Raw genomic sequence first — 21,505 nt, forward strand, 5'->3', positions numbered from 1 at the left:
GTGAGGATGGTGAGGCATTGGCACAGGTTCCCCAGAAAAGTTGTGGCTGCCCCATTCCCTGGCAGTGTTCACGGCCAGGTTGGATGGAGCTCTTGCTTTCCAAATGGAAAAGGGTAGTGTCACAGCTGCAGCAGTATGCACACAGACATATCTAGCATAAAGGTAATAAAAGAGAGAGAAATAAAATTTTGTTTGAAGTGTGGCTGAAGAGGTAAGTGGTATAATAAATTTATAATTTTTAAAAATATATCTATTTATTGATTTTTTTTATCTTAGTGTATATTTGTGTCAGAGTCTTGCCTGCAATATAAACAGCTCAAATATTGGGAAAATGTCATGACATTTTAGAACAGGAAACCTATTTAGTAAAATAAAAACCTTTGCCCTGTAGCATCTGAAATTCTTGGCAAAAACAGTCTTAGAACTTTCATGGGTACAGAATAATCTGTCTCTAAATATGTAAAGTATATGTGTGAGTCTGGCTATTAGGATGCTTTTTTAGAAAGGGTCTTTTTGAAACTTCACCCATTTGGTCTGTGGATTTTATGCTTGGGTCACAACTGCATGTATGGGAAAAGACTGGAGATAAGAGTTATGACTTCCTTTACTTACTGAGTTTTTAAACTGCTCGATCCTCTCTCCTATTACTACTTTCACTGTAAGGGTACCATGTACTTTCTAAGGGTATCATGTACTTTCTATTCTTGCCAATAACTGGGCAGTTGTAATTTGTTTGCTACTAGGTCATAGTATTTTTTTTTTTTACCTCTTTTAACTCGTGTTGAAAGTTCCCTCTTGTTTCTCTGCTATCTGCTTGGAGAACTTTGCTTCATCATTTACCATTCCCTTGATTCCTACAGCAGACTCCTAGAGCCTGCTCCATTTGTAGGGGCCAGTTGGCCAGTTATGCCTGCCCTGTATACCGCAACAAACAGCATGTTCTGGAGAACCTGTCTGTCTCAATGGCATTCAGACACTGAGCTAAAAGAGATCACAGGAGGAACTATCGGTGGGCCTTTCCTTTTTTTTTTAATTTTCCCCTCCTGAAAAGTCAATTTCTTCTTGGACAATACAGTATGCTTGAGGTAGGCAGAGCTTTTTTCCCTGCTCCATAATATGCAGACATTACATATCTGATTGTCAAGAATAAACTTGTCATCAGTGGAGATTCACTATGGCTTTCTGTAGAAGTGGGCTCAGAGGTTACTGTCATCAATGCCATATGGTTTGCTCACTTTGCCCTTGGATGAGTGTCAAGAGACTGTGAGAGGAGTGGGTTGTTGTTTGTCCCTCTGTACCCTCTGCTTCTTTTGAGAACCCAGGTCACTGGATCCTCTCAAGGCTGTAAAGTTCAGGTGAATCACTTAAGAAGCCTTTTCTTTGTCATAGTGTTTGTGCTGTGGGTATCTAGCCTCTTTTAAGTACTACTGATGAGAAGAAAATTTTCCTGCTGGAAAACTGGGAGGTTGTAAAAAATGTGTAAGCTAAAACCTGAAGCTAAAACCTGAAGAGCTTGTTGTAGCCTAGTTTGCTCCCTTTTTTTTTTTTTTTTTCCCTTTTTTTTTTTTCTCTTTGTGTCCCTTGATAACTACCACCATGTACTAGTCAGCAAGGCTTTATTAATTACTCAGTGCAGTTGGACAGTGCTGGTGTTTGTGTAATCTCTTCCAAGTGAGTAGACTGAAAGTATCACAGATTGTGAGTTTCTCAGTTCCTTCACCTCTTGTTCCTGTAGGTGTGATACAGCAGCTTGATCTTTATGGGTTTCTTGTTCAGCTAGTCCTGTTAAGTGCAGTGAGTTTCACTGCAATATTTATACTCCAAAGTTGAATCATTTGGCAGTCATTTGACACTGGGACTTGGAATGACATTGGTTTTGCCAAGCTCTTACTTCCTGATACTTTTTCTTGTGTTTGAAATCTTTCTATTATAAAACATACTAGTCTTCAGAAGCTACTCGAGAAGCCTTCTTACATATGATATCTGTTAGGATGAAGCAGTGTGTTTTAGGAGGTCATAATAGCTGCAACTACTGGAATTTCCTAGAGAAACTCAGCTGATTTTTTGGATATCCTTTCAATAGCAATTGAGAGTCTAAGTAAGAAAGATGTTTTTTATCATTCTGTTACCTTTTCTTTCTCAAAGTTGCTTAGCAATATGTGCTTGGATGTTGAGGCCAACATTTTAAAAAGACAACAAAGTTGAGTGTGCACAGTGACATCTGCTAAGATAAAAATTTCTTCAACATTTTTTGCATATCTGTGGTATAAATGTGTACATATGGACAATAGAAACAAACCCATAACTACTATTTGTTTCCTGTGAAGGCAATAGGCTTACTGGAAATCATACTTTTCTCTTTTGTACTTACTGAAGTTTCAGTCATGCTGGAGGTAGGGCTTGTTCCAAATTCACATATTGGCGAGCTTTGAATGAAAGTAGCTGTGAGGAGCGTTGCAAGACTAAGACACGTTTACTGTTTGATATCCTTGGTGAATCTGCTTTCTTCCAGTTTTTCTGCTCTTCATGGAAATTATTGCTATCCATGTAGCTGAATCCATCTCCTTTTTTCAGTCAGATCATTTTACACAAGTGTTCTTGGGTCTGAATGGGCTCCTGGATTTTCCCCTCCACTTCTGTGGGGATTGTTTCCTTTATCAGAAGAATGACGTTTAATGCTTTTATATGAAGTGAATTGAACAAGAAAGCTTTTAAAGTAGGATGCACTAAGGTGATACTTTAATCCTTTTGGTGCTTTGTAGTGAAATGCTAAAGTAAGAAGTAGATAAACTTATTACTCAATGCCTGATATAAATCATGGTTATGTATTAATGCTGCATTTAGATATATAATCTTAACTTCATCTGATAACAATCAATTGATATTGAAATCTAGTGCAGGAAGATCTTTTCCCAGTTAAAGTTTATGGAGATTTTAGTGGTATGCTAATTTGAAAAATAAAATACTAATGTATTCTCCAGTTATAGTGTACTGTATAATTTCTACATTCATTAAATTATTGCTACAGATATGTAGGCATTTTTATCCTGCATGACCACAAAAATTGACATCATCAGTGTCCTATTTAATTTTATTATGCAGTCATTCCTGCCTTATTTGAATGTATCCTGAAGAATTTATTCTTAACTGACATCTATATTAGAATGTAAAAATACATTTCTGTTAAGAAATACATCTGTCATATCATTAATACTTAGAGTTAGGAGTCTATCTGCAAAGTGTATCAGCAGTAAAGGACTATGGAATTCTACTTATGATTATTTCAATCAATAATAAAAATATATCAAGAAAATTCTCTGTTTTTAGTCTCTGGAGTCAAGAAATTACACTTCACTTTGTCCTGCCTATCAGAGGTGGCAAATGGGGATTGTGTCTCAGCATTTTTTTCTCACTTTGGAGTCCAACATGCCTCAGGTAAATATCACAGATTTTGCCTGTAGGAAAGCTGTGTCTTTTTATCATTTTGCTAGACTCAGAAAAAAAAAATCTGTAAGATGTCACAGCGATATTGTGACAAGCTCAGCAGCAAGAAGAATATTTCTTTCCAGTACACTGAAAGTTTTTTAATTTTTTTAAAAATGACTGAAAATTTAAAAAAAAAAGACTTAAAATGACTTTAAAATTCTCTCAAATTTTAAGAGAATAGGAGATAACAAATAGTTATCTACAATAGGCGACAACAAATAATTATCTCCTATTCTAGGAGATAACTTTTTCTGATGGAAGAGAAGTAAGAAAACATAAGCCACTTAAATGGAAACTAATTTGGGAAAGCTCACACAGTCTTTTTGGGGATTTGGTTTCTTTTGTTATTTTAATAAGTAATCGGTATTGAATAATTTCCTTCAGAGACTTGTGTAATGCAGATACTTTAGTGCATTCATTCTCAATCTTGAGAGTCATGGAAGATATCCTGAAAGGGTGAATGTTACCCAGTCACATGTAGCCTGTACGACTAGAAGGATATGGCAGAGATGATCATAGACACCTGGAGTATCTCAAGTTGGAAGTGACCTATAAGAATCATGAGGCAAAGGTTGGAGCTGCTGAGAGAAGAGGTGCTGGTTAAGGCTGTGCAGAGAGCAGGGGTGGAGAAGCCAGTTCCAGCAGAGGTTCTGCTGAAGCCTTACTCTCACTAAGAACATTTCATGTTCCAAGACTGCTGCCTGGAGATTATGGTGTGAACTCTACTCTTACATCTGTCATCATCTGTTTCCAGTTCCTGCCCCACCACCTTTTGACCTATCTCTATCTGTCTTCTCCCAGTATTGGATCTACTGAAGTGATTTAAAGTGCTTTGTACTCTATCCCGCATTTCAGTTCTATCTTCTGCTTTTCGGCTGAAGTATTAAGTTCATTCATACAGCAGAGCGTTCTGTGACGTAGAAACTAATGGGAATTTAAAGCTTCTCCCCTTGGCTATTGGTGGGCTGGAGCTTTTCTGCTACCTCCAAAACTGCAGTATTATACTAGAAGACAGCCTATGATGTCTTTCCTATGAGATTTGCCTGGAAGTAATTGGATGGCCACCCTTGTTTAGCAAGGTCTGTAGCAGAGATATAAGGCAGTGGAAAATCTGCACACACCATGTTAGCACACTGAGTTAGCTCCATGTTGCTTTGGCACAGCCTGTCCCTAGGTCCCAGCAGTTCATTGGTAGTACAACCCTCAAGAATGTTTTTAGTGAATACACATTTTGCCCTGCCCACTCATTTTGAAAACTCTGAATAGAGGTAAAGAGCTGGGTTGTATCCTGGGGGAAATAGAGCATGCTGTACTAAGGAACTGAGATTGGGTGTCTATGTTGAAAAAGAGAGTAAAATAATAACAAAAGAAGAAAAGTAAAAGGCTACAATCAATGTGGTTCCTGGACCAGAAAGGCCAAGGAAGAACAGGAGCAGAGTAGATGAACAACATCAATAAAATGTCTGTCAAGTTTGTGATTTACTGTCTTTTATGTCTTTTTTCTTCTTTTTCCTTCTTTTTTAGTTTGTTTTGATTAATGTTTCTAAGGGCGCTGGTGAACTGGACAGTTTCTGGTGTTCTTACATGGAAAGCTTTTCTCTGGTGGTAGTATTCTGTGTAATTGACTATAGTTTCTCTTAAATGAGACCTTATTATTGAGTGCACACCAAGTAAACAGCAATTTCTAAGTATAGCTGGTCTGAAGAGAACAAAGAAATCATAAATATTACTTATATTTCACAAAAGGGAGTCACCTTCAAAGTTTTTCCTGAAAACCAATTCAGATTTTTAAGTGAATCTGATATTTGACATAAGCTGTTGTTCTGTGCTAACAGTATATTCAGGCCAAAGAAAAAGAAATTTTTAATGTTTAAAGAGTCTTATTTTCTTTATCTGGAAAGAACAAATGTAGTTATGATATCGTGAAGGTTGCATTTTTACAGGTATCAAAAGGAGATTGATTTGGAAATGAGGCCACACTGAAGATTGTTTGGTAATGTTTGCTAAGAAATAGCTGACTTAGTAGGCACTGAACAAGTTTGTGCTCACTTTACTGGAGCATGGTCACTATCTACATTTTCTATTAAAAGCATTTTAATCACTGATACTCGAAAATCAACCATTTGGAGAATAACTTGCAAGTTAATTATACTAATCACTGTTTCCTAATAAGAACCTAGATCTGAAGTAGTATCTAGAGCTAAGGATAGACTTTAGACACTGAAATACTACATACCTCATTATTGTCCATGAACAGGGAGAGAGAAGTTACCCACCTTTATGGGTGCCCATAAATTCTGTGGCATGTGCTATGTCTGTATTTTCTTTCCCTGTACTCCTTTCTATTACAGTATTAACTGATGCTGTTTGTATTCCATGCTTGACGAAAGACACAGGCATGGGCTGTGATGCTCCATCATTATTGTTCTCTCGAGGAAAAGAGTAATGTGACTTTTTGATGTGGATGTTGGTGTATGAAATATTTGAATTTCAGCTGCACAGAGTATATAGCAATGTATTTAGAAGAATTCCAGGTCTCTAAAAATAAGTGGTGTTTTCCCCTAATATTTATCTTAAAAATGAATCTGTATGCATTCCTTAAATTCCTAAACTATTGGAAAACTCACCACATGCTTTTATTTTCCAGGATTTTTCTTAAAATAATAGTTTCATTAATTTTTTTTTCACTTTTGTAGGCTTTGTGCAGAATTACTCGTTCCTCACCTAATGCTTTCCAGAGTGTCATTGAAAAAGTGGGATTAACAGCTGTACTAAATTCCTTGGCAAATGGAATATGCAAAATTCAGCAGTACATGCTCACAATGTTTTCAGCAATGTTATCATGTGGGATTCATCTACAGAGGCTAATTCAAGAAAAGGTTTGAATTCAGATTAATATTTCGCTGGCATGGAATTTAATGAAAGGAAAAGTTAAAATAGACACTGCTAGTGATTTTGGGTTTTCAAAATACATCTCAATGACATTTGCATATTTGAATAGCAGGAAATGATGAATGTGTTTCTTTTATATTTATATTTGCTTAAAATCTGAATTATAAGGTGTATAGTTTTTGTTTCTCTCATGGATCGTTGAGAAATGGTACTAATGGGTGTATAAATTGTTCCTTCAGTTAGGATTCAATCAATCCAGAATACCCTCGCCTGACCGTAACTGATAATGGGCCCTAAGGAAAATCAGTAATGAATCAGTAAGGACAGATATTTTACATAGTTCTCTTAGACATTTAAAAGAGAAAATGAGGAGTGTTCTGATTAAATCTGATACTGTATTTTATGCTCTCCTTAAAGGACCTTAAGTCAATTTGTAATTGAAATATCTTGCAGAAATTAGCATTTTAATACCTTAGGTTTTTCTTTTTTGTGTCACTGAATAAAACAACTGGTTTTGGTTTATGTGTAATATAATTTTTGGTAGAAGTGGTTAAAGTGGTTTTCTATTTTGATCCCCAAATTATTTTGTATTTAGAGAAAAAGTGTTTCTATTTTGGCAGTGCATCTGCATAGTTCATAAATGAAAGTAATAATCTCCCTCTGTTTGGAAAGGATAAAAACCACAAAGAAAGAGGGAACTATAGTTCTTGTTTTCCTCAGATACTCTGTTGTAATGTATGTTGTAATCTGACAATCATCTTGACTATAATAATTTGTTGGGCATTAGTTGAGAGAGTTTTATTTCCCTATGTATTGTTTTAACAATTATATTTAAATTAAAACATAGTCATACCTATGTGGCCTGAAATCACTCATTCTCTTCCTAAAATTAATTTTGGTACCATGTCAGAATTGCCGGTGTGTTTTTGTGAGTGCATGTCAGCTGGACTTAAACTTTCCGATCCCACAACAACAGCACTAACAGGTGGCAAATTGTCCTGTAATGCTGCACTAACAGTGCACATTGTGCAACTCACAAGAGTGAGTCGATGGTATAGTCAGAGGAACATGGTCAAAAATCTTTCACTTGAACATCTAGCAAGAGAATGCAATGTGCAGCTAGCCTATGGCTACAGCATGATGTTTTCTTTGAAGAATTTCTTGTTTATATGGGACTTACATTGCTAAAAGAACTCCCCTACCGATACAGAATTTCTTATGGACAGTGACTAGAATTCCCTTTCTGATACTGCAGTTCTTATGAACAATTCTAATTAAATTTTACAGATTAGAAAATTGAAATACAGACAAATGTAGACATTCTCTTAATAGCATACATCAAACTAATGATAGAAGTGGGAATAGTGCCCAAAGCTGTAAGTAAAAAACACCGTACTGTAAAAACTGATAAAGTAGGTCTGGTTCTACTGCATGTGCCCACATTTGGTAACTGTACCTGCATTACAGCTCAGAAAAACTCAAATCTCATAGAATGGGGTTTTTTTTGAATTGAGATTAGCTCAGTTGGTTAGAGCCTGGTGGTAATAACACCCAGGTTGTTGGTTCAATCCCTGTGTGAGCCATTCACTTAGGAGTTGGACTTGATGATCTCTTCCAACTCAGAATGTTCTGTGATATGGAAATTAGATTGTAGGGTTTTGAAAACTGAAACGAAATTTCTATTTTTCTTGAATAGAATCTAAAAATACAAACATGCTCCTGTATTGAACTGCCAGGTGCTATCACATCACATGGAGTAATATTATTTTAGCTCTGAAAATAAAATTTAATAGTCCATGCACTTTTCAATATTTCATGCTCGTGATGCACAAGTCCACCTTAATGAGAGAAGGGAAGAGTGAGTAGTGTTGGCCTACGGATTATTTTGCGTTCTGTAAAATTCTTGTGTAGCTCAGCTTAAGAGGCAGAAAGACGTCGGTGTCACACAGAAGGTAGTGACAAAGTGACTCTCTGTTTAATATAGGTGCAAGCAACATATTAAAAGATACTTAAAGATATAAATTCAAGATGGAGATAATTTAGCTTTGTTTATGTTATCTGGAAACACCCTTAGCTTGTAAGACTTAGGACTGCCCTTGTTTTCTTCAGTCTTCAGGAACAGTAGTAAAAGCCAGTTACAAAACAAAAGCCAGAATTGCAGTTCTGTGATCATCTACACTAATCGAAAACTTCAGAGAACCACAACAGCCAGAAGGGACTGGGTTTTGTCCCTCTCTGATACAGAGACTTTCCATTTTAGTTTACTGTTTTGGAACCAGAATAGTTGAAATTATGTTTTTAAAATAAAGCATGGAAAAAGAACTCAAAATCAAGAATCTTGAACGCATTATAGCAGAAAATTAAAAAAAAAACAAACCCTGCTAATTTCTTTCATCTGGCTGTCAAAATTCACCATTAGATTAGTGAAAATCAGTCACAACTTTTTGAATGCAATTAGGTTCTTCCAAAGGTCAGATAATGTAGCAGGGTGTTTTTTATTTGGTTTCTTTCTTGCTCAACTAGTCATAAGTAAAATTATTCAAATAGTTACAGCAATATATTGTCACAACTGCATTGTAAATACATTATAAGCATTGTCCTCATATTTCAGTAACTGTTTTCAATTATTTGTCTTTTACCTGAATGTGGACAAATAACTACTACTGTAGATGATAGTTTCGTCAATATCAGTATGAATGAATAAAAAGATAAAAATATCTTTAGCAAAATCTTTGCAACTCCAAACTTATAATATGGAGATATTTGCAAAGCATAGAAGGGAAATTTGAAAATACATAAAGATGCAACAAATGTTTGCTATTGCAATTTCTGTTCTTGTATAGTGAGATTGTGGTCTAGCTGTTTTCCTCTTGTGTAGCCAATTCAAAAACATCATTGCTTTTGTTTTAAACTTGCTTTGCAGTATTACTCAGTGTATCCAATATAAAGTCATAATCTTGTTGCAGTGTGTTCACTTGAAATGAAAGGGCTGTCCTATCCTGCAGAGTCTCCATGGATACATCAAACATTTGCAGGGAAGGGAAGAAATATAGAACAGAGAAATGATAAATAATGTATTTGGCAGTATTTGAGTGATTTTTGGCTTTTCTGATACACTAAGTCCTGCAGGTCAGAAAATATGTGCTTGAGATTTTCTTTGGATAAACTGTTGCTGCTATGCAGTCCTCAAACCAGCCAGAAAAGCAAATTCCAACAGGTCACATTTATTTCTTAAACCAGATTATTAGAACATTCCCAGATAAGTCTGTCTGTCTTAAACCATGTTAATCCCCACATATAGCATTGAGATATTCTTGCTTTCCAGAGTATGAGTACTAAAAATAGATGTGCTTTGGCTTGTAGTTGCATGTGTCTTTGCCTTGTGCATGGTCTATCAAGTCCATTTATGTTAGCACAGTCAGTGTTGCATTATATATACTCTTTGACTATGTCAGAGGTTTTATGGGATTTCTGAATGTAAAAACTTTGTTGTTGTTGCTTTGGTTTTTTAACTAAAGAAAACCTTGACAAACCAAACCACAATTAAAATTCAACCTTTGCATTTATTAGATTGTAATTTAAGAACTTGACTGCTGCAAGTTCATACTGGAGGAGCTACAAGTCATGCTCTGTGAGCTGTTGAAGTGTTTAAAGCAGTGAACTTTTAAATCCCAAGACTGAGAAATTCTTCTATTTATGAAATAAATTATTGAAGTACAGCAGGACAGTTGTAGAATAATTAATAGCAGTTTGTTTTTCTGGGATTTCTGTAGTTCCTGAATGACTACTGCTTTTGAAGACAGGGTTAAAGTGGTGTCAGAATAAAATCTGATAGTTTCTTGGCCAACTCTTATACTCCTGCTCTTTTTCCATTCTCGGTAAAGATGTATAGTTAATTGTTGCAAAGGATGTCTCTAATAAATTACAGTCAGTGTTGATTTGCAGTTATTCTGTCAGCAAATGAGGAATTTGAACAGTAATATGTATGTTAAATGTGTATCATACAGCGGGATTTTTAACTTTGTACATAACATGCATACACTACTTATCTATCCTATAGTGCCACTCCCTTGAGAATCCAGTTCATCTGTTTGAAGGCAGGTTCTATTGATGAGGCTATATGTGCTCAGTCTAATTTTTGCATAGAGCTAGTTGAAACAGTTTGTAAATTTGGATTCAGTTTTTAGTTCTGATTTTGTTTATCCTTCTTCTTTCTTTTCAAGTCCTAATTTTATTTCTTCCTTGAAAAGATGTTGTTCACTTTCTGAACTCAAAATAAGACTAGATTAGATAAGAACAATCAGAGAAGGTGGAAACTATTTTACCATCTATTTGGGGCATCTGGTGTGTAATTTGGTATCTGATGTAGATAAGATTTTATCCAAATAAGGTGTAGTTTTTAATATTCCTGCATATAAGGGAATGAATAGCTAAAAAATTTAATCATATTTGTGCTTAAATACATATATATTCTGAAAATAGTTCAGCTTTGTTTTAAAATAAATATATTAAAATATCCTATGTTTATGCTTAAGGTAAGTCCTTTAAAAATATAAGTTTTATCATCTTTTGTAATTGTTTTCATACTATTTTGGATGTGGTACATTAAATAGTGTTTACTTTTTACTTTACCACTTCTGAAGATGTTCAAAGCAGCTTTACACTGGACCAGTCAGTCTTGGACAAAATTTATTTGCTAGTGTTCTATGGATTTTTTTTTCCTATGAGTGACATGAAATAAGCAAACTTTAAGTGTATACAGTCTTACAATACAGTGCAAGTAACCTTAATGTCTTTGTGTTTATTTCCACCAAGGATTTTGTGACCACAATTACTCATCTACTTGAAAGTCCTTCAACTTTTATTCGAGCAAAAGCCTTTCTGGTCTTGCTGCAAGTTTTAATTAATAACAGGGAGATGTTGCTCCTCAGTTGTCAAACAAGGTAAGGTAATATTGGAAGATAATCAAAGATACAGTCTTTAAAGTTATACCTGAAATACGTGAAAATGTGTGGTATTTTTGAGCCAATGGTTTAGAATTTAATTGTTTTGTGTGTAACAGTAATCCTTTTGTTCATGAGAATATTTTGTCTGGGATCATCAGGTGACAATTACTCACAAGGGGAAACTACTGTCTTGCAAGGAGAATGTCTTTTAAAATGACTTGTGGTTCCAATGAGCATTTGCATTTTTGGGTAGGGGAAAAGATATACTGCAACAGTGAGTTGCTGCTATGGTGATAAAGTAAAATTAAAGGTTCTGTTATGTACCTTCCTCATCTTGGGGTTTGCTATAGTCCATAGTCTCTTCTGGATAGTCACTTTCAAGGAAAAATAATATTTTTTGGCTATATGTGGTGTGGGAGTGATTTACAGAATGACCAATAAATTCCTGTGACTTTTACATGACGTATTTAATTCTTCTATGTTTTAGAACACTTTGCAAGAAATTACTGAATCACCAGGGAATTGTTTTTTGAAATTTTTTGTCTTCTGTTGGGACAGAAGCATTCCTGTATCAAAGAGGAGCAAATTAGACTGTGTTAGAATATGAATTGTCACCATGTTTCGAGGTGATTGGAGAAGTAGGATTAAAGAAATTTTAGTTGGGATTTATATCTTCTACTGTTCTGTAAGAAGAAGAGTAAAATGAAGTGTAAACGTAGTTTTTACAGTATTGAAACAGAGCAAGTTTGGAACTGAAAGTAAAAAAGGATGAAGCTTGTGGGTAGCTGTAAATCTAACTATACCTACAGCAAATATAACATTACACCTTATATTCATGTTTGAGAAAAATGAGGATGTATACATTAGGGTTAAAGGAAGGGGCAGATGAATTACACCATGAAGCCACTGTGAAAGAACACCTTGTGTGTTAACAACGCACCACTGCACTTGTGGGGTGATAGCATTATATATATATTCCTCCACTCGCAACACTGTAGGTATCCCAATATTTGTAGAATCAGGGAGAATAAGTACTGAATCCAAGGGACTTTTTCATGTGTACCTTTTTACACTTCCAGAAATGTTCTATCAGAGCATGTGTTCTGTTAGTGAAAAATGCCTCTAATGATTTGTAAGGGCTTTTTGAATGGTTATGTTTTTAGTAACTCCTGCTGTTCATGTGCCTGATGTACCACACAGGACTCTCCACTGTGTCTGGAGAAAGGTCTGACAGAAATCCTGCACTGACAGTTACTATTTGTTTATATATATACCTAAGATATTATGTGAAAGAGAATATGAATTTTATCAACAATTTTCTTTATTTATAATGCTTTCCAACCAACTGCCTTTTTGAAGAGAATGTGTTGTGAATTTGGAATATGATTTTGTATTATGACTTTTGGCTTTATCCTGCTGTTTTATTGTCATGCTCCAGACAGGGCTGATTAGAGACCAATACATAATGTAATACATTAGGTAAAACAATAGGCAAGCCTTATAGCAGCTTTATTGAGTGGGTAAACTGTTTTTCTTCATTTGCTGAGGTTTCTTTGTAATTGTTCTTTAGTGAACAGCGTATCTCTTAGCAGAATAGATCACCTGAAACCTTTCTCTTACATCCAGAAGGTAAGATAGCTACAGAGAGCAGAAATGACCCATTAAATCTGGAGACAGTTGCATTCATAATATCACTATGTAACTCTGGAAAAGTCTTAAACACAGCAAAGATACTGGATACTCATTGACTTACAGTGAGGAATTTAGTTAGATGTCTTCAGTTGTCTGACAGAAAAGTTTCTTCAAAATTAAGACTCATAAATTATAAATTGCTAGCACAGGAAGCAGAAATCAGTTGGATAACTATGGAAAATATTTGATATACTTAAAATCTCCTTCTGGAGGTGTTTGATTTGAGAAATATAAAGAGCCTGTAGTAAAATGCATATAATTCCTGGTTAACAGTTTGTCTTCAGCAGCTGCAGCTAAAGCCTGTAGTAGGATTTATATTGCTTTAGATGATAAAATCTGTTTATGATAATGATAATCCATATAAGCTAATTTTTCAGTGTGCATCACTTAAAGGATGATGCAGACGATAAAACAATAATAACTGTTTCATGGCATCACTGCACTGAAAAATGCTTTTTTTTAGTTTGGTAATTATGCTGGTTTTGTCTTGGTTAGTGTTGATTTTCTTCATGGCAGTTACTATGAGGCTGTTTGTGCTGCAAACAGCCTCCTGGGCCTCATGAGCATGGGGACTGCCTTGGGGCCAGCATCCCAAAGGCCTTGCTCTGGAGAGCAGTTCTTCCTTTATTTGGCAGCAAAGTTGGGACAGGGTCTGGAGTGCAGGTCTTATGAGGAGGAGCTGAGAGAACTGAGGTTGTTTAGCCTGGAGGGAAAAAGGCTCAGGGTGACCTTATCACTCTTTGTAACCACCTGAAAGGAGACTGTAGCAAGGCAGGGGTTCGTCCTTTTCTTCCCAAGTAATGAGTGATAGGACAAGAGGAAATGGGCTTAAGTTGTGCCACTGGAGACTGAGATTTGAGATCAGGAAAATTTTTTTCACTGATAATTCAGACAGTAAAATCCTGTTCCCACTGGTAACCTTTGTGATATCTGTCCTTGGAAGTGGTTTTTGAGCTGAAAAAACTGTGGCATGTGAAGAAAATAACAGTTTAATCTGTTTTCATTCATCTCATTGGGAGGAAAGGCCATGGGACAGGGAAAGGAGGGGAGAGAAAGAGAAATGGAAGGAGGAGTAGGGAAAGAGGAAATGGAAGGGAAGGGTAATGGCAAGCATATTTTAGCTCTGCTGGTGTTACCAAAATGGATTTCCTTGTGTTTTTCTTCCAGTTTGTGCACAGGTACCAGGAAATAAAAGGTAGCAGAAGTAGGCATTTGCTAAAACCTCTTTTTATTGCAAGCAATAATGTTGCCTCAGGGCTGGGAACATGAGAAGTGTCCAGTGTTGCAAGTCTTAATTCCTGGAATGCAATCTTAAGACTACCTGCCTATTTTTTTTTTTTACTGTTTACAGAGCCTATTGGCTTTGGCCATGATACCAGCAGTTGCCATTCATTTTTTGAGTATTTTTACACACAATCCCATATGCATGTCCCTGTGATGCCTATTGATTAGCTGAGTTTACACAATCTGGTTGCATGTTTCTTTTTGTATCTTTTCAAAAATCTCTACTTACTCAAAGACCTTTATATCTCCAAATAAGAGTGGAGAAACAGCTGATCCCAACTGATCAAAGGGATATTCCATACCACATGGCCTCATGGGGGAAAGAAGAAAGGAATGGCGGGGAAGACATTAGGAGTGATGGCACTTGTCTTCCCAAGTAACCATTACATGTGATGGAGCCCTTTGTTCCTGGAGATGGTTGAATACCTGTCTGCCTATGGGCAGTGGTGAATGAATTCCTTGTTTTGCTTTGCTTGTGCAGATTTTGAGTTCTGTGGATGAAAAGTATTGATGCATAATAAGAAATGTAATTTTGAAGTGAATTCATTGTTCCACAACATTGAGACAATTCACCTGGTACTCTTTTTTCCCACCTGTTCCATGGTAGTCAGTTACATACCTTTGGTTCTTCCACATGTGATACAGGTAGAGAAGATACGAGATCCTTTAGGCTGAAGTAGCACTTGTTTATTTACAGTGTGCAAATTAATTTATTTTGCTAATCACACTGAGTTTTCTAGTCTTCTTAATTTCTCCTTGATTTGCAGAGGCAGGCTACCTGTGTTTCAGGGGAGAGACACACCCTGAAGTTTTATTGAGACTTTTCATTTCACCCTTTTCTGAGCTAGCAGTAATTTCTGATTAGTCTCACTGAATTCTTTTTGTATCTAGATGGTTTCAGAGAATTTCCTGAGTGAACAGAGACTGACTTGGAGATTGAACTTCTCCTCCCAAAAGAATTTATTCAAACCTCTTGTTTTCTACTGTCTGCAGAGATGGACACTTGTGGAAAGATAGGATAGTATTCCTGACACATTTCACAGTCTGCAGAAATGTAACTATGCACAACAGCATAACATTTGAGCAAAATCTTTCTCTGTTTCCTGTGGCCACCTCCCATATTTATTAAATTTTCAAATCTTATATGTGCCCTTAAAGGAAAAGCTTTGCCTGGAAGCCTACTACAGTCTCACATCTAGCATACATCTTAAGATTGCCTTCTACATCTTAAGATTGATCTAGAAAAGTAGTGAGGAAAAGAACTAAAAAGCTTAGTGCTCAGTCAGATGGGAAGACATGGAAATGGAAGGCAGGAAGGAACAATGACGTAAGTTAGTGATTTCAGGAAAAAGCCCAGCAAGCTGGTATCAAATTAAAAAATAGAAAAAAGTGATAGAAGGCAAGAAGTAGAGATTGAGCCTCCTATTAATATGGTATGCTATCTGATGTTACATCTCTATAAAATAAACTCTATCTATATTAAGTATTCTTTAAAAAACTTCTTCATTTTCTGCAAGCAGAGATTGATTAATAACAATAATAAATAATAATAAAACTAAGAAATAGTTCTTGATTTCTTGGGGTAAATGGACTGTATATGTCCTCAGAATATGCACAACCTTCTTTAGTTTCATAAAGGTCTGTCGCTTTCTGTGAACTTAGTCTCTTTTCTTCATATTGGTCATCCTGTTAAGAGAACAGTTCTTATTCTTTTAAGTAGTAGACCTCATCCCTGTTCCTGTCACTCCAGACTGTTAATTCTAGAATTTTCCCTTTTTTTCTCCACTCTTTAACATTTTTTTACAGAAGACTTGGGTTGTTTTGTTTTTTAGTGTAAAAGCTCACTGATGGCTATATCTTACAATATAGACACTTGAATTTATTTTTTTTAAACCAAACTTTGCTTCATAGACAGTGGTTTACTCCTCATCATATTTAACTTATTTATACTAACATCTACGTATTTTTTCATGTATTGCTGAATACAAGACAAATGTGCCACTAAATGAATTGAATAAATGTATTTCTATAGGCCTGGTTTTGCCCACAAGAGAGCACACTGAGATTCATCAAGGAATAAAAGTAATTGATGAATTGTTCTACATATGACTGAGGAATTTGTCAAAGGAAAATAGAGATGCTAATGCTTTACTGCCTACACAATTTATATCTGTACAGTTTTCTTGAGACAATGTTTAGTTGAACCGAACTATCAGGGAAGAAATAGTTGTGCATATTTTTAGAAAATCTTTATGTATAAGACAATTTTGTAAATGGAAGAACAACATAAAGGAGGGAACTCATGTATCTTCCCTCTCTCAGAATAAATAAACCTACTTTGTATCCTTCTTAAATGTGATTAAGTAATAGAACACGCTTTTATAAAATAAAAGAACCTCCTTCACCCAAAGAAATAAAACCACTCATGCTGAAGTCTATTTGGCCCATTTTAAGTTAAACTCAAATAGATCTAAATGTATTTCCGTATAGAATCAGATGATTGTTAAATCATGGAAGTGTTTTCTTAAAAAAATTAATTAAAGCTCTGATATTTTGTCTTTTTTTTAAAAGCTAAACATTTTTTGGAATAAAAATTACTTGGTTGTCTGGAAAGGCTAGAAGGCTATTTTATTTAAAACATTCAAATTTTTATATTGAAAAGTATAAAGCTTATAAAGGTAAAATTCTATTTGTAGCACAATGCCAGATTTTTAAGTAGTTATTTTCTAACAGATAAATCAAAATTCCTGTAATTTAATGCAATATCCACACATTACAAGAATAAAAGATGTCCTCATGCTCTCTGAGAAGTGCAGCTGAATGTGTTTGCATCTGGGCTATTGCACAGGTGAAAAGTAGTTACTCAGTGGGTCTTTTGATTTCTCGCTTTGTCTCTGCAGAATAGGTTAGGAAGGATAAAAGTGTAGTATTCAATCATAATAATGTATTGTTTAGAGACACAATCCTGTAAAATGTATTCTTAGGTAGTTTTTAACTTCATTGAGTAAATAATCTTTTTGATAGAAAGATGTATTTCCTAGTAGTATTGTTATGAACACTTGAGGTAAATAAGTAATTTTCATGGTTCTGTATAAGAGAATTGATTATCAGAAAGTTATTTAAAAAGATAGTACTGAAATACATACTTAAAATCCAGATCATGGATTTCCCTCACCAGTGATTGATGGTTCTTTGCACAGGACCCGGAGGGAGTTCGAATGTGAAACAAAGATGTCAATAGTATGGCCCTAAAGGGAAGTCTGGCCCTTCTGTCTATTCAAATAAGCATTTTAAAATTTTGCCTGAAGCATTCTGTTATAGGTGTATTATTAAAGCAATCTCTTGTAAGTTAGCCAGTGGCTAATAAATCAGTTACCATTTCGCTGTGAGAAATGTCATTCTTCAGAATGGCACAGCCACAGCACTTACCAGTTGGAATGCGTGCACTGAGTTTGTATTTAGAAATTGTGAACACCAGATTTCTAGAGAAAGGATGTAAGACTACTTTGGGCTTTTATGTCTTTCAATATGGCCATTCCAACTAGTACTGACATTTTAATAGGCTGCAGCGTGATCTGTGTAGTATGATTTTTCTGGACTGAAAGATTGATCTCTTATCACACTGACTTTAATTATCCATGCTTTTGGAATTCTTATGAGTTGAAAATTATTGTCTTTAGTCTTTCACTTATATTGCATATATGGATTACCTACTTCAAAATAAAGTGGATTGTAAAATTAGGCTCTCTCTGACTAAGTTTGCAGAAAGATTCACTCCTTATGTTAACATCACATATTCATTTAAACTAGTAGAGTTGTGCTTACTTAAAGTAGCTTAAGGCTTTCTTTCCTTGACTCAGTAATTTGTGTTGGTTTTATAGTTGATTAAAAGAAAATACTAAAATTTCAACAAAATTACAGAGCCAAAAGTAATGTATCATCTTCACTGTAACCACAGATACAGATACCAAAAATGTTTGGTTCAATAGTTTTTTTGAGATAAAGTGTTATTTTCTTTGGTGTGAGAGTTAATGTTTTGCACTTGTTTAAATGTAGACTCATTATGTATATTGAAAGAGACAGCAGAAAGACCATGCCAGGAAAAGAGCAGCAAGGTGGCAGTGAATACCTGTCAAAATGCCTGGATCTTCTCATCTATCACATTGTGCGGGAGCTGCCAGGAATTCTAGGTAAATTCAGTTTGTTAACCAAACAGATCTTACCTTTGCTTACTCTGACAAGAAACAGGTATCTCCCTATGCATACAGGTGGAAAGACTGTATTTTCTGATTGCTTAAAGCTTGCACGATATCAGCTTCCTGAAATTTTTTAGATGGGTCACGATCAGATATTTTGTATTGGAATGCATGATTTCCAATATGAATGTTTTGTGTTTGTGGAATGGTAAGCCTCACCAGGTCAGTAAGGAATGAAGCCCAGAGATACAAGATGTCTTATCAATGTTTCAAAGGTATTTTAAAGACTATAAACATTTTACAATCTAAGAGCAAATTTGCCCCATAAACCAGAGGCCTAGGAGAGATGCAACAGGGTGTATCTCTGAGTACATGTTAATCGCTTATGCTGAAATTTAGAGTATCTGCTACAGGCAATATTTCTGGAAAATTTCAGCTTAGACATTTCAGTTGTTTTAGATGCCTGAAGCCGATTTGCTCATGCACACAAGGTTTATTTTCATAAAATTATTTTCTGATGAGAGGATACCTGATGTATTTTTCATTTTCTCTACATTATCACTAGGATATTGAAAATGTAATGGTAGCACTGCAGAGGTTAGTAGGCCTAAATGTCATGCTGCTATTTTAAAAGAAACTTTGCTTCCTGTGCTAATGCAAATTTTTGCCTTGCTGCGAACACCTGATCCCTTTTTTTTCTAACTAAATATCAGGTTTGCATATTGGCTATATTTCAGGATAGAAGTCTCAGACTATAAATGTTTGAAGCACAAATTCACCTCCTACTGTTTATATATACTAAATACAACTGATATAGTAGGCTCTGATATTTCCTCAGAATCTGAAAGTTTCAAATACATAGCTACATAGTACATCAATTGCTTAGACATGTAATTACTACTGATCTTACAATTAGAATGCATTTCTGTGAACTGATCTCAAGCATAATTTCTACACTTTATTTTCTTTTCCAAGCTGGATCTATGTGTTGATTGTTTTCTGTAACCTGAAGTTATTGCTCTGTATTTGTCCATATTTGTCAGATGTCTTTTTGCTTTCATTGCTGTATGATGAAGGAGCATGTACTGGTCGAGGTGGTGAAAACTCTGGGCACCTAAGAATAATAATCAGATTTGAAAATTAGGACAGTGAAAAGCAGTTTAGCTGTTAATTTAGAATTAATCCTACCTGGCTTTTTTAATATGCATTCATGTAAGCCCTTTACTGATCCCATCTTCTTCCACCAGATGTAGCTATAAACCAAATAGATTAACAAGTTGTAGAAATTGACCTTAAAGATACATTTGAACAAAAGAAATAAATTGTTCATCTTCTGGTTAATTTTAAAAGCTTTTGGTTGTTGTAAATAAGAAATTAATTTTATTTCTGCATTTAAAATATTTAATATATTTTTAGGAAGTAGATATAAATTGTTTAGATCATGCTAAAATTAAAGATAGCCATATCTATCTATTTATCAAATGCAAAATTGCCAAATGTGATGGTTATATATTCTTTAAAATATAGAAAGATAGACTGTTCACTAAATCAGTTACTAAACAAAGAGAGGTCTTGTTGAATTACAATGTTGTGTGTAATTCAAAACAAAAAGGTATTAATGAAAAAATTCTTGTGTTTTATATATTTGAGGAGTTTTAAGCAACGCTTTCTTTTCTTTAACAGTGAATGAGTCAAATCTTAAAGGCCTACTTTCATGCCAGGCTCTGTCATTTCTGCTTATATTGAAAACTGAACTCCATGGGAACAGAAGAAAAGCATTAGTATTATTCAACATGATTAAATTCTGACTTACTGTGAAAGAAAAGGCCTTTACTGGCCTGAAAAATAATTTTAATATGGAGTCCCATTCTTTATTTGCTTAACATATATGTGAATTCCCTTTTACAGTTTTGAGCAGCTGTTTTTATGTTGGATCAGCCTGAAATGCTGTTTTCTATAGGTGACATTCTCAGTGCCCTAACTAATGTCTCTGGACGTAAACACCCATCAACAGTTCAGGCCAAACAGCTGAAGATGTGCCTTCCTATGATGCCTGTAGTGTTTCATCTTGTGACATCCCAGGTAGATTCTTTTTCCCCCAAAATTTGTTACACAGAGGACAAACTCTTACAGTTTCCCAAAATCTAATTTCTGTCAATCAAGGTCAGATTGAGTGAAATAAAGATTTTGTTAATGCATAGATATGTTGATAAGTATTCCAGCTGTGAAGCAGCATTTGATAAAAGTGCATTCTGTAACAATGGTAATGACAGAAACAAATGCATATTTTTTCCTCTTTTTTTTTGTTTTTTTAATACGTGAAAATTTTTTTTTTTACTTTTTCTGGTCAAAAGATAAGCATTTAATGTAATTTTTTTTTGGCCAATTTCAAATAGGTATTTTGTCCCCAGATTGTCACAAAGGAGTTTCTTTTCAACTATGGCATCTTACTTGTGAGTATAAAATGCAAGATAAATATTTTTACAAGGTATACCTATGCATAAAATTTTGGAAGTTACTTTAATGAAATAAAATTACATTACATTTCTAAATTGGAGAGAAGTGTATTCTGAATATATATTTTAGGCTTTGGTTGTATTCAAAACTTTCTATATAATCAGAAAATAGTTTCCATAGTAATATATTTATTCAAAGGGAAACTGTACATATTTGATAAACTGAGAATTTCCTGTGTGCTTTATTTCTGAATAGCAAAGTTTAGTTCTAAATTACATAGACTATTTTCTCTGTAATTTCCTACTAGTATTTTATGAGCAGAAATGAAAGAGAAGTTATAATTAATCTGTATTTAAGGTATTGTTTCTTCTTGTCACCTTTTTCTTCTTGCCAGTACTTTTAAACTGTGTTTAGTTTATGAAAAACTATGGGGCTAAGATACTGAACTCATGTTGACATTTACAACCTATTTCTGACATTACCCATAGAAAATGAACGTTTTAGCTGTGCCATTGGATAGTACAAGAGAAATGAAGTAGTACAGTTCTTACG

The 21,505-nt window shown here is 34.8% G+C and overlaps 1 protein-coding gene across 9 annotated transcripts in view; it reads left to right on the forward strand.

Annotated features, from left to right (window-relative positions):
• Positions 1 to 21,505, forward strand: part of ULK4 (unc-51 like kinase 4) — a 207,884-nt gene that overhangs the window by 42,382 nt on the left and 143,997 nt on the right. For all 9 annotated transcript variants that reach the window (XR_008429534.1, XR_008429535.1, XM_053936237.1 and 6 more), the window contains exons 21-25: positions 6,183 to 6,365; positions 11,194 to 11,321; positions 18,357 to 18,490; positions 20,457 to 20,578; positions 20,893 to 20,949. Coding sequence is in view for 7 of the 9 variants with exons in the window: in XM_053936237.1 (XP_053792212.1) it covers positions 6,183 to 6,365; positions 11,194 to 11,321; positions 18,357 to 18,490; positions 20,457 to 20,578; positions 20,893 to 20,949 (624 nt within the window). In the remaining 2 variants the exon portion in view is untranslated. The remainder of the gene's footprint in view (positions 1 to 6,182; positions 6,366 to 11,193; positions 11,322 to 18,356; positions 18,491 to 20,456; positions 20,579 to 20,892; positions 20,950 to 21,505) is intronic.

The sequence above is a fragment of the Vidua chalybeata genome, chromosome 1 (assembly GCF_026979565.1).
Source record: "Vidua chalybeata isolate OUT-0048 chromosome 1, bVidCha1 merged haplotype, whole genome shotgun sequence".
NCBI classification, from domain to species: Eukaryota; Metazoa; Chordata; class Aves; order Passeriformes; family Viduidae; genus Vidua; species Vidua chalybeata.